Source organism: Brachycentrus maculatus, unplaced genomic scaffold (genome assembly GCF_059751285.1).
Source record: "Brachycentrus maculatus isolate JH-2025_06_01 unplaced genomic scaffold, ASM5975128v1 h1tg000032l, whole genome shotgun sequence".
NCBI lineage: Eukaryota > Metazoa > Arthropoda > Insecta > Trichoptera > Brachycentridae > Brachycentrus > Brachycentrus maculatus.
Window position 1 is genome coordinate 481,499 of NW_028280786.1, and position 12,768 is coordinate 494,266.

A 12,768-nucleotide genomic window follows, 5' to 3' on the forward strand; every position below is an offset into this window, starting at 1 on the left:
AAAAATATTATGATGTACATACAAAGAAACCTTTTCTCAAAAATTGTTTCTATTCACCTGAAATAATGGAAATACATTTTTATGATTAAAAGCGATAATCAAATGCACGTTTTGTTTAAGTGAACAACCTTTGGATACATAGATATGTATTATCATTGCATAGATACATTATTTTGACAGGTGTCATCACGCACGCATTCTGTGCACGCGCCTTGACTTAACATAACCTTAAAATACCTTGTTTTTAATGAAGCTATTAAGCGAATACTATTAAGCGAATTTAAAAGAATTGTGATAAATTTTCATTCAATGTAATTTTAGAGGATTCCACACAATTATTTTAATATGGCTGAGAAAATAAAGTGAGTTTGAACATCATTGGCAATGAGCATATAATGTCTACTTTGTTTTTCCTTCTATTATGGAAAAAAAATCAATCAATCATCAGTTTTAAAAAGAAAAAAGTCGGCATTAATGCTAAATTTTTGTTGATTTTATGTCCGATTATACGAGTTTTCGCGGAATATAGTATTTTACGGAAGTAATAATGAAAAACTGAGAGTTAAAGGAATATTTTTACACATGTGCCAACGCAAATGGCAAATCAAAGTTATAGTTATTATATTTAAATTGTATTCGAGCAAGTATCTGATATCCAAGGATTACCGAGATTCACTGGAAGAAATTAATGATTTACCTTTTTTTCTAGATTGGACACTAAGTACGATTTAGATGGAGAATATAACCCTTCCGACTCCGAGGATGAATATTCCGAGAATGAAAAACGTTTGTTAGCCAAAGCTCGAAAAGGAAATAGAGACGATTCAGGCAGTGAGGAAGAAGTTTATGGGTTTTCCGATTCTGAGAAAGAAGACGATGTTGCTGACAGTGATATTGAGGGACAAGAGGCGTCCGGTGATGACCTCCCTGATACGAGAGCTTGGGGACAGAAAAAGAGATCTTTTTACTCCACTGATTACGTCGATGAAGACTACGGAGGCTTCGGTAAAGATGAAGAAGCTGCAACATTAGAAGAGAAGGAAGCCAGGATACTCCAAACCAGGTTAGCTGAACAATTGGAAGATGACGACTTCTCCTTAGACTTCTTCACTTCTAAAGGAGAAGAAAGTTCTAAAAAAGAAAAGGATGGAGAAGTACTCATAAAAACCGATCTCTCCCAAATGTCAAAAAGGCAGAAACTGCAGCTTTTAGAAAAAGAATCACCAGAATTTACCGGATTAGTCGACGACTTCAAATCCAAGCTCTCTCTAGCAAGAAATACTTTACTACCTTTCTTGAATTTAGTTAAGGATGGAACAGTTCCCAAGTGCGAAGCTACTCATTTTGTCAAAACACAATACGATCTTATTTTAAATTACTGCACGAATATAAGTTTCTATCTGTTACTCAAGATAAAGAAAATAAGTATTCAGAACCATCCTGCTGTAAAGCGACTTTACCAGTACAGGCAGATGTTAAATCAAATAGAGCCGATTTACGAAAATTCTATAAAACCTCAGGTTGAAAGAATATTATCAGCTGTGAATAACGACGAGAACATTAGTGTACTTTTACCGCAAAAAAGTATCAGCAAGACAAAGAAACTCAATCTTCTCGATAAGTTAGACCGAAGAGAGTCTGCTAAAATTGCGGAAGTGGAGAATGGTGATCTTCATGAAGAGTCAGAGGAAGAGTCGGAAGAGGAAACTAATGAATCGCAGAATACAGCTGAAAACGGTACAAGTTTACCAGCACCGACTGAGGAAAGTGTGACGGAGACAGAAGGCGGCGAGAAGAGAGCCATCACGTACCAGATGGCCAAGAATAAAGGTCTCACGCCGCATCGCAAGAAGGAACAGAGGAATCCCAGAGTCAAGCACAGGAACAAGTACAGGAAAGCCAAGATCAGGAGGAAGGGAGCTATTCGGGAAGTTCGAACTGAGGTTTCTCGGTACGCCGGAGAGATATCCGGTATCAAGTCCAACGTCAAGAAGAGTATCAAAATTAGATAATAAAAGAAACAATTATTTGTATTTTAAATATTTTATTTTCAGGATAGTAAAAAATAATAATTACAAAATTAAGGTATTCTTTCTGTCCATTATAAAATTAACTTTTCCACATATTCTTGTATTTTTTATTTTTGCCACCTGTAACAAAAAGTGTTATGTAAAAAAATTATAATTTCCATCATTAACCAGAATGCTTCTAAGTCTCATATTTCATACATATGGAATCTTTTATGTACTGAGATTAAAGGATAACAACAATAGAATTAAAAAAAAAAATGGGACATAAATACAATTTTAATATAAAAATATATATATCTACCAATTGGGTTTAAAAATACGATGAATCCATATAATTTTTTGTATTTCGGTGAAATAATTTATTATGTAAACTGATATGTATGAATAAAATCTACCAAATTCCGGTGGAAGAAATAATTTTTTACATCCTCATAAAAAAATAATTCTCATTGGTTATAAATTTGTTAAAGCATTCATAGTTATATATATTTTCAAGGGGTGAGTCACTTACAGTTTGAGAACTTTGTCTTTTCCACCTGAAGCGACGCAAGATCCATCTGGTGACCAGTCAACTGCAAACACGGCATCAGCATGTCCCGGAAGGTCTATTTCTAGTTTTTTAGTTTTCATATTCCAAACTAAAATTAATAAAATCAGTGAGTTACTAAGAAAAATATTTTCTCAAAACATTAAATGACATTTGAAGTAAAATTTGACCACATATGTTTTCTCAGAAAGTCAGCATGTATTTATTTACCTTTCAATGTGGAATCAGCACTACCGCTGACCAGGAGCCTAGAATCAGCAGACCACGCTATCATGTAAACAGCTTGAACATGTCCTCGAAGTGACGTTATGAATTTTCCATTCATAGAATCCCATAATTTAACAGACTTGTCGAAAGATGCTGATGCAATAATTCTGAAAACAAACATTATTATTCAATGAGTTTATAAACACTTTAAGTATCGCGTACGCCACATTAAAATGACTGACGTCTGTCGAAAACATGATTTTTTCAATATTCTATCATTAATCAATATTTCATAAAAGTGGGGACTGACTGGAGCATTTTGTCGTTACGTAACATTCGCGACGAGCATTCGACTTCGGATGGAGCACTCTGAACGCTGTACTGACTATACGAATTCTCGCATCGTAACGTATTACGGCGAAATGACTTCAGTCAGTCCCCACTTTAAGTATATCCTGCCATTGAGTAGTGAAATTCTCTAAGCGTGAATATTAGATAATGTTTTTTTTTCTCAATCAAAGTTGTGTATAGCTGAGGATACCAACGTGAGGTATGTGGTAGTTTGAGCAAAAAAATATATGGTTTCAAGCGTAAATTTCAGAAGAAAGTGCTAAAATTGATGAATTGTTCAAAATCAATGAATGGTTCTTGTGGCGATTTTATGATTGTGATTTCCAATTCCTCACTAACATTAAAACTTCAACTGCATGGATGTCTTAAAATATAACTTTTTCTCTCTAAAGTTGACTACTAAAAGAGGGTAAAAACATCAGTAAAAAGACGAAAGTCATGAAAATATGGCTTATTAAATTTATATAAATATGTGCATAAATTTTAGAAAGATCACTATTAATATCTGAGTAGAGTAATATCAATAATTGACCTCACTAAATCTACTCAGAAGTTCGAAGCTTACTAAAACAATATTATAATAAATATCAATACATACATAACAAAATTAAACTTTTTTTTACCTTGTGTCGGGTGAGAATCGAACGTCATTGATAAGTTGTTGATGGCCCGTCATTCTAGCTAAAGGTTTTTTGTCAGTTGAAGGAAGCCAAAGGAATAGTGTAAAGTCATCGGATCCAGAAACTAATCTCTCAACGCCCGTTGAACAGACTGCTTCATATTTCTCCCGTGCGAGTTCTTGTAAACTTTTTTCTACAAAAAAATATATATTAATTTTGAAGAGGTCAATAAAAGTTTGTAATTCACAATTTGTAACGCTGATGTCAACCTTGGTGTACGGCAATTCTAACGCCCAGGAAGGAGGAGAATAAAATAATGAATGCTACCTACTGGACTTCGCCGCAAGCAGATGTGTCAAGCGGAAGAATCCAAGCTACTAAGCGATTGTATCCATAGTTTAAGTATACATTGTGATTCAATTCATTTGTGTGCTTATTAAACAGAAAGATCTCGTTTCCATATAATTTATAAACTTACTGTTTTGAGTTTGCTTGTTGGCATCCATGATAGGATGGAATGGTCCAATTCTCAGTACAAAGTCAGTACTCAATGCTAACGTGTTGACCCAGTGAGCGTGACCTTCCAATATTCTGCAAAGTACTCCATCATCAGCTCTCCACACTCGGATGGTCCTATCTTGCGATGCGGAGTATATAAGACCAGCGCCTCCCCATTTTATCTATTGCCAGACAAGATAATATTTTACGTATACATATACTGTTTGGTGATTGAGTTGAAAAGTCATTTTAATTTGTGACAAATATGGATTATTACCTGAGTTACAGCTTTTGTGTGCCCGGCAAGGGTAAGTAGTGTTTGGCACACTACTGTGTCCCAAATGCGAATATCCCCATCCTTTGACGAACTTGCTATTTTTCTACATTCCGGATTTCTGAAATGTGTCAGATAAAATTTCATTAGGTAAAAGAAATTGGTAATGAAATGATTTTTGTTGGGTAATATATCCACAATAAAACACGGTTTTTTGGATTGAATTCTACATTTATTTATGTATATTTATGTATATGTGACGCGTTACGTCTTCTTAGGACATTATCAAACACAGTGTTTGATAATGTCCTAAGAAGACGAAACACGTCACATATACATAAATAAATGTACAATTCAATAAAAAAAAGTGTTTTATTTTGGATATATTACCCAACAATTCAATATGGAATTCTACCAACTGTCTGCATTTACAATAAAGAAATGATTTTTGTTTTATAAATGACATATAAAAATGTAAGATATAGCAAGTTATGCAGTACTATTTTATTAGTATGCCACATTTTATTCTGGGTGATGTAATTATTATATAGGACATTCTCCTTATCATTCATCGTTCACTTTGTGTAAAAACACTTAGAAACTCATGATTACCGGTTTATTGAATAACCGTTCCTTCATCGTCACCGGTAGTCATGAAGTATTGTTTTCAAGTGGTATTACACAAAGTGAACGATAAATGATAAGGAGTGTTATATTACCATACCACAAAGTTAACAATGCTTTTATATACATATATATTTTTTAATGAGGTCAAGGGATCTTGCATCCCATATGTCGCTGCGACCATTTTAGGTCTATTGTGACCTCCCTCTGTATCACAGCTCACTCTCAAGACCTACATGAGTCATGTAGCTCACGACCTGTCTTTATAATATATCATATATGACTCTGGCTATACATTACTTTGAATACTAATTTTGAAAGAAATTTTGAAATTGAAAATTAAGATGGTTCTTATGACTGAGTGCAACACACATTTTCGTTGATTTTATGTACAGCAAACCCCCCAATAACATTGAGATAGGTTCCGCATTATCGGGGGGGAACGTAATAGGGGGTTAATGTTTTTAAATTATATATTTACATTTTAACCAACTGGAATGACTTCAACGAATATACAGACGTTATATGGGGGACCACAATTAATAGACAAAACTGCTGCAAACATTATAGGGGAAAACTTTATACGAGTGTACGTTATAGGGGGGTTTACTGTGAAATAATTATTATTTATTGCATTACTCCGACTTGTATTTTTCTTTTGCAGTAATTTGATTTAGTACTGTTGAAATACAAACATGTGAAATGGCTCCCAACAAAGGCAAGTGATCCATTGCTTGTGTCCTATCATTGTTCTTCCCAATTGTTTTCCGCTGGTAGGATCCCAGAGGATCAATTGGCCTTGTTTACACGCTGACGCCAGCTTGGAGCCATCGGGTGACCAACTGATGCACAATACCCAATTCTTGTGGCCTATAAAATAAAAATAATTGACACCATAACCGTGAATGATACAGAGCTCAGAAAAGTGCGATTAGTTTTGGGTAAACCACAATGGCATTACAATAATAAACTGATGCTTTTTCAATTTCATCATATTTTAAACTTTAAAAAATCCAATAAAAAAATATAATTTATTTAATAAATATGCTTATATCGTAGTCATACAGGAGAAAGTGACCAAGTGCATTTTTTACAAAAACGTGATTGTTGACAATTTGTTATCTTACTAGCTTAATATTGCCCTGAAAAAATCCCAAAGCGATTTTAAACATGAAATTATAATATTTCGACTTGTTAAAAATGACTAACTGCATTGATGTTTATTTTCTTGCCAAGCAACAGTAACTTAAATGGCCCTCCTGAATACTTTATGTTTTGTTAGTTGGTCACTTTCTCCTGTACGACTACGATATGTTTGCGATCCCTTATAGCTAAAAGTGTACTTTTAGAAAAATAATTTATTATAGCAGTGCGTGTTAGAAAACATTACAGCATCGATCACCTGACTTAACATCAGTTATTTTGGATACGAGTGGAAATAACATACGGTACAATAAGCGAGAAAAAAAGGTATCAACTTTTTTTAAACACAAACGCCATGTGAGCCAAAACTCAAATTACGCATTATATTTTATGTTCAGTGAATTGGATACCCTTCATGTTTGCCATGTAATAAAAATGTAAACACTCTTTGGTCCTCTGGAAAAATTACTCTGGAAAAAGTTGGCCCAGATTTTTCTCAGAAAAGTAATTTTTTTTCAAGGATCATTTTCTTTCTTTATAATTTGGCTGTCAATGTGTTAAAGTGTATTAATTCTCACCTTCACATGTAAAGTGTGGGGTTTGGGTATTCAGATCCCAAAAACGAACCGTAGTGTCTCCAGAACCACTAGCGAGGTATTTTCCACACGGGCTGAAGTTCACAGATATAACCGCCTCTGCATGCCCTGGGAGGGAACTGCAAAAATGTAAATAAATATTTATAATAATAATCACGAATCTAATTACACCACGATTTGAAGTCTGTGTATGTGTGTAAGGATGTTGCACAAATTTGAAACCATATCTTACCTCGTACATCTTGTAACAGGTCGGACTCTGAATACTGCTTGTTGTTGGTATATAATATCAACAATTTCTTCAGAATTTACTACACCAATATCTAAACTGCTTTCCAGGGTAGAGGTTATTTCATTATCGTTGACAAAAAATAGAAAGGGATTATTTTCTTCCTGAAAGTCAATTAGTTAATTCATTAATATGGTATAAAATGACATCGTTAACTTATAATAATTAACTTATGTATTTGACGACCAACCAACCTGCTCTAAAAGCGCATTGCATATTAATTGAAGTTGATCCCTAGTTATTTTAAGAGGTAAATCTAACGGATGTCCAATCTCCTCTCCGGTGTCTGACTTAAAACGTGCTTGAATTGTTTGCGGTGCATCGTCAGCTTCGTCCATTTTAGATGATTACACAATTTTTTTTCTATTCACAAGTTAAAACAAAAGTTTTATTTACGAAACGAGTTCACTAGCTATATTTAAATGACAGATACACATGTGGAGGGAAACCACAGATAATCAAGGAAATCTATGGTATGCGGTTCTGTCAAATTTTTGTGGCTGTATATTATTAATTTGTGCAGGCAGTAACTGTAATTTTACATTATGCAGATACTTTATATTGAATATTTTCAGTAAAAGTTTTTATTGACGTTTATATTGTACTGGCAGCACTCAAAGAACTATGGTGATCTCGGTGAATGTTCTACGTGTTCGTTTGTTTTTTTAAAGGCTGACAGTTTTCTGATGTTATAATATATGTAATTAAAAATGAATAAGTTATTGACAACCGTGTTTGCCGTGCTTTTGGCGTTAGCTCATTGCGACGAGCACAATCACTCGTATAAAGATGAGGAACAAGTCGTGCTGTGGATGAATACTGTCGGGCCGTATCACAATCGGCAAGAGACTTACGCATATTTCTCTCTACCTTTCTGCGTAGGAACCAAGGGAAGCATCGGACATTACCACGAGACGTTGTCTGAAGCTCTTCAGGGGGTAGAATTGGAATTTAGCGGGATCGATATAACGTATAAGGATGACGTTCCCACCCAAAACTATTGTGCCATCGAGTTGAACGAACAGAAGTATAAAGCTTTTGTTTACGCCGTCAAAAATCACTATTGGTATCAAATGTACATAGACGACTTGCCGATATGGGGCATTGTCGGAGAAGCCGAGAGAAACAATCACTACATTTGGTCGCACAAGAAATTCGACATAGGATACAACGGCGACAGGATCGTGGAAGTCAACTTGACGGCGGGAAACAAAGTCATGCTTACTCCGGACGCCAAAATCGCATTCACGTACGAAGTCAACTGGAAGAAGAGCGACATTAAATTCGAAGATCGCTTCGACAAGTACCTCGACCCCAACTTCTTCCAACACCGGATTCACTGGTTCAGCATATTCAACAGCTTCATGATGGTCATATTCCTAGTAGGGCTGGTCTCCATGATCCTCATGAGGACTTTGCGGAAAGATTACGCCAGGTACTCCAAGGACGAAGACTTGGACGACCTCGAGAGGGACTTGGGAGATGAATACGGATGGAAGCAAGTTCACGGAGACGTGTTCCGCCCGGTTCCTCACCTCGCTCTGTTCTCGGCCCTCATAGGGTCAGGGTACCAACTCACCACCGTCACTGTGAGTGTGATCATCTTTACTATCTTCGGGGAACTATACACGGAACGCGGTTCACTCCTTTCCACGTCCATCTTCATATATGCCGCGACGTCTGCCGTGAACGGTTACTTCGGCGGGTCTTTGTATGCCCGAATGGGCGGGAAAGTGTGGATAAAACAGATGTTGCTGTCCGCTTTCATGTTGCCCGTAATGGTCTGCGGCACGGCTTTTTTTATCAACTTCATCGCCATGTATTACCACGCCTCTCGCGCCATTCCCATCGGAACGATGATAGCCGTGACCTGCATCTGTATATTTGTGATTCTTCCGCTGACTCTGGTAGGAACAGTTCTAGGAAGGAACTTGGCCGGCCAGCCGGACTTTCCGTGCCGCATCAACGCCGTGCCGAGGCCGATCCCCGAAAAGAAATGGTTCATGGAACCCGCGGTCATTATCATGCTCGGAGGAATCTTGCCATTTGGATCTATATTCATCGAAATGTATTTCATCTTTACATCGTTCTGGGCTTATAAAATTTACTACGTATACGGATTTATGCTGTTGGTGTTTATCATCTTGATGATTGTGACAATATGCGTCACCATCGTGTGCACGTACTTCCTGCTGAATGCCGAGGACTACCGCTGGCAGTGGACTAGCTTCCTGGCGGCGGGTAGTACCGCTTCCTACGTATACATGTACTCTTTCTATTACTTCCTGTTCAAGACCAAGATGTACGGCCTGTTCCAGACGGCCTTTTACTTCGGATACATGGCCCTCTTCAGTGCGGGGCTCGGGGTCATGTGCGGGACCGTGGGATACGTGGGAACCAGCTTGTTTGTTAGAAAAATATACTCCACTGTTAAAATTGACTAAGACTCCATGATCTATACGAAGTGCGAACCGGACTTTGCAATTTATAAATAAAATAATTGTGAACTTTATTTACTTAAATGTGAATTAGCTCTAAAAATTATAAGTGCAAAAATGTTACTTATTTATGAGATTTCAAAGTATTTGTAAACTTTTGGGCCATGTCAAATTTTATATTAAATACTTTGATGCTCGATAACCAAATAAATGCTTTGGGAGCTTTGTGTAAATATATTTTCTATGTAGAAAATAATAACCATCTAATATATCATATTTATCTCTTTTCTACAAAAATAATAAAGTCCTCGAATAAATAATTGAAACGAGGAGAATTGGACGAATAATTTATATATACGGTTGAGTTGAATTTTTTGTAGGATATTTAAATTAAATAAATTATACAGAAATAATCCTTTTTTTACTGTAATGTAAATGGGACTGTACTTTTACGTATCTCAAAAATTTATCCATTTGCTTTTGGTAAATTTTGTCACTTAATGAGCTGTCTGTTATGTTTATTGTATACACAATTTGTCCTCTGGGTAGATGCAGACATTCAGTACTTTATGCCACGAGTTCATTAACATTACACCATACTTTTTCACCTATGAATAAAATATATGGAAAATCAGTTTATTTTTAAATTTCATTCTTAAAATACTTTTCTTCTCGATTCCAAAATATAGTAATAAAGCAATGATTGTAAATAATAAAATTTAAATTTAAATATTAAAAATAAGTACATGTAATGTTAGTGATATTCAATAAACCTATTGCATTTTAGTATTATTTATAACTATATTTTGTGATATGTTTATTTTGGAATATTTTGTGTTCTGATAAAGTGTTCCAAATGAAATATGTTTAGGGATATTAAAACTGTGCATTAAACCACTAATAAAAAGTAACATTGAATACATAAAAAGTGTATTTTGATTTTTAAAGCATAGAATAAGTATTTTTGTTAAAAATATCAATGCAGAAAACAGCAGATTTCAATATTTTCAGAGCTAGTCATTGGCATTAAATTTTTGTAATATGCCCAAAATAAACTCAATTTTTTTTCAATGTGAAACAAGTTTCTTAATTTTGTTAGACATGTTATATTTTTTTTGACAATATATCGCCAGTGTAGTGTATCAAGTTGTCAACTTGTTTGTAATCATTATTAGGATGTACATATTTTTCAAATAAATGTTTTTACTTTACTATTGGATTTTTTATTGAAAGGGAGATGGTATAGGAATAAATGAAATAAATGGTATAATATGGTTCGAAACATTGCCAAGCCATATGAATAAACATGGCTATTAACACTTTAACTGCTGATGCGTACTGCATGCTTAAAACATTCCTTAAATGAGAAAATTCTCTCAGAATTATTACGGAATGGTTCTAGTGATTATGTCCTTAGAATACAAAATACATAAACCTATTAATCCTTCGTAAAAGCATATATTTAATCTATATATACACATATATATATATATATATATATATATATATATATATATATATATATATATATATATATATATATATATATATATACATAATTTTTTTTAATGTTTTTAATTTTATTATTACATAAATTTTTTTTTTTAATTGGTAATATTTAAATTAGTAATTAAACATGTTTTCAAATTTAATTTAGAGTTTTATTCAATTTCAAGCGATTTAAATTCTCAGTGATCATCTGAGAAATGATTTTTTAAAGAAGTCAATCTTCTACTCCCAAAAACGAATATAAATCTGTGGTTGATAATTATAAATATGTATGTTGGAAACACATTACTAATGATTTTTAGTAACAATGCATTTAGTTTAAAAAAAAACAAATTCACAAAAATTTCCAAGTTAGTTACATTACTTCAAAGTTATCTGAAGCAATACAACAAAAGAAACACATGAAAAATTTTATGAGAAATAAAACTGGCATAATAAACTGGCTTTATTTAAATAATGTAGGTCATGCATGCAATGGAAAGTATTTTTATGTTTGCATTTTATTTAACGTGTCTGATACTGGAGGAAATTTAAATGGCAAAACAATACACTTTTAATAGTTTTAACATTTATGGGTGCATTATATGAGTACTTATGTGTGTAAGAATACTGCAGGTGTTTTTATTCATAACTTCTAATGTAATTCATGGAATGTGTTTGAAATAATATTATTCATTGACTGATGTCACATCAGCCCAAATGATCGAAGCTTATAATGTGATCAGAAACATTGAGAAGAAAGGCAAGTAGTGTACATATATCGCTCACTCCTTTCAACAACGTCAAATATCAAAAAACTTGATTTTTCAGGACATCGTTTTTAAAGTTTAAAAATATAGTAAAATGTAATAAAAATAAATATCAAGCCACTTATTGAACTTTTTACTGTGCAACAAATCTTTTTAGGTAAAACCTGAATGTTTTTTCTCCATTTGAAAAATATTTAATACATTTAAAAAAATTATTAAACAGTACCTTTTCTTATAAATGCAAAAACAACACTTTCTGCCCTGTAGCGGGTAAATATTACATTAAAAATATGGCGCTTTTGCTGGGATATAGTACATTTTCTGGGCATTCTGAAAACATGCACAACTGAAAATTGATTATTTTTTGATATATGACGTTGTTGAAAGGAGTATGTATGTGGCATAATTATTCGGAAAATAAGAAAGACACTAGGCATTTATTGTTGATTTTTTTTGGGTGCAAACAATCATTTGTTTACCAGATTTAAGTTTTGTACTGACATTTCTTTAAACTGAAACCTCATTTTATATAATTAAATAACAACTACATAGTTTTTTCCATATTCATTTTATTTGACCAGTGATCAGGTTTTGTCGTTGCCGACATCATCTGTCTGATGGAAATGGAAAAAAAATACTGTTGTTTTATTATATCATTTGTTTACGCTCATTTATCGATTTTTAATTTAAGAAAATCGTTGAAAAAAATAATAAATAATATGTACAACAGTACCTACCTTATACAACTGTAAAGTAACGCATTTCACCCTAATCATTCAATTAGAATTCTTAATCTTGAATTGATTAAATGAACATTATTCTAAGTGTTCGTTTATTATCTATCATGAAAGTATTTTCATTGAACATAAACAAAGTACGTATTTTATAAGAGA

The 12,768-nt window shown here is 33.7% G+C and overlaps 3 protein-coding genes across 3 annotated transcripts; 2 read left to right on the plus strand and 1 right to left on the minus strand.

Annotated features, from left to right (window-relative positions):
• The first annotated feature begins 165 nt into the window (after positions 1-165).
• On the plus strand, positions 166-2,125 carry Sas10 (UTP3 small subunit processome component Sas10). Its single transcript, XM_088272889.1, has 2 exons — positions 166-362; positions 710-2,125. Exons 1-2 carry the CDS (start codon positions 346-348, stop codon positions 2,010-2,012), a joined length of 1,320 nt encoding a protein of 439 aa, XP_088129015.1. The 5' UTR covers positions 166-345; the 3' UTR covers positions 2,013-2,125.
• On the minus strand, positions 2,028-7,618 carry Nle (notchless protein homolog 1). Its single transcript, XM_088272877.1, has 10 exons — positions 7,374-7,618; positions 7,123-7,283; positions 6,873-7,009; positions 5,847-6,021; positions 4,531-4,648; positions 4,234-4,435; positions 3,759-3,948; positions 2,788-2,951; positions 2,542-2,668; positions 2,028-2,150 (listed from the first exon to the last, which is right to left on the minus strand). The coding sequence occupies exons 1-10, from the start codon at positions 7,515-7,517 to the stop codon at positions 2,138-2,140; spliced, it is 1,431 nt and encodes a 476-aa protein (XP_088129003.1). The 5' UTR covers positions 7,518-7,618; the 3' UTR covers positions 2,028-2,137.
• Positions 7,619-7,805: 187 nt separating this feature from the next.
• TM9SF3 (transmembrane 9 superfamily protein member 3) lies at positions 7,806-10,828 on the plus strand. The gene has a single exon (XM_088272864.1). The coding sequence runs from the start codon at positions 7,890-7,892 to the stop codon at positions 9,621-9,623; it is 1,734 nt and encodes a 577-aa protein (XP_088128990.1). The 5' UTR covers positions 7,806-7,889; the 3' UTR covers positions 9,624-10,828.
• The last annotated feature ends 1,940 nt before the right edge of the window (positions 10,829-12,768 follow it).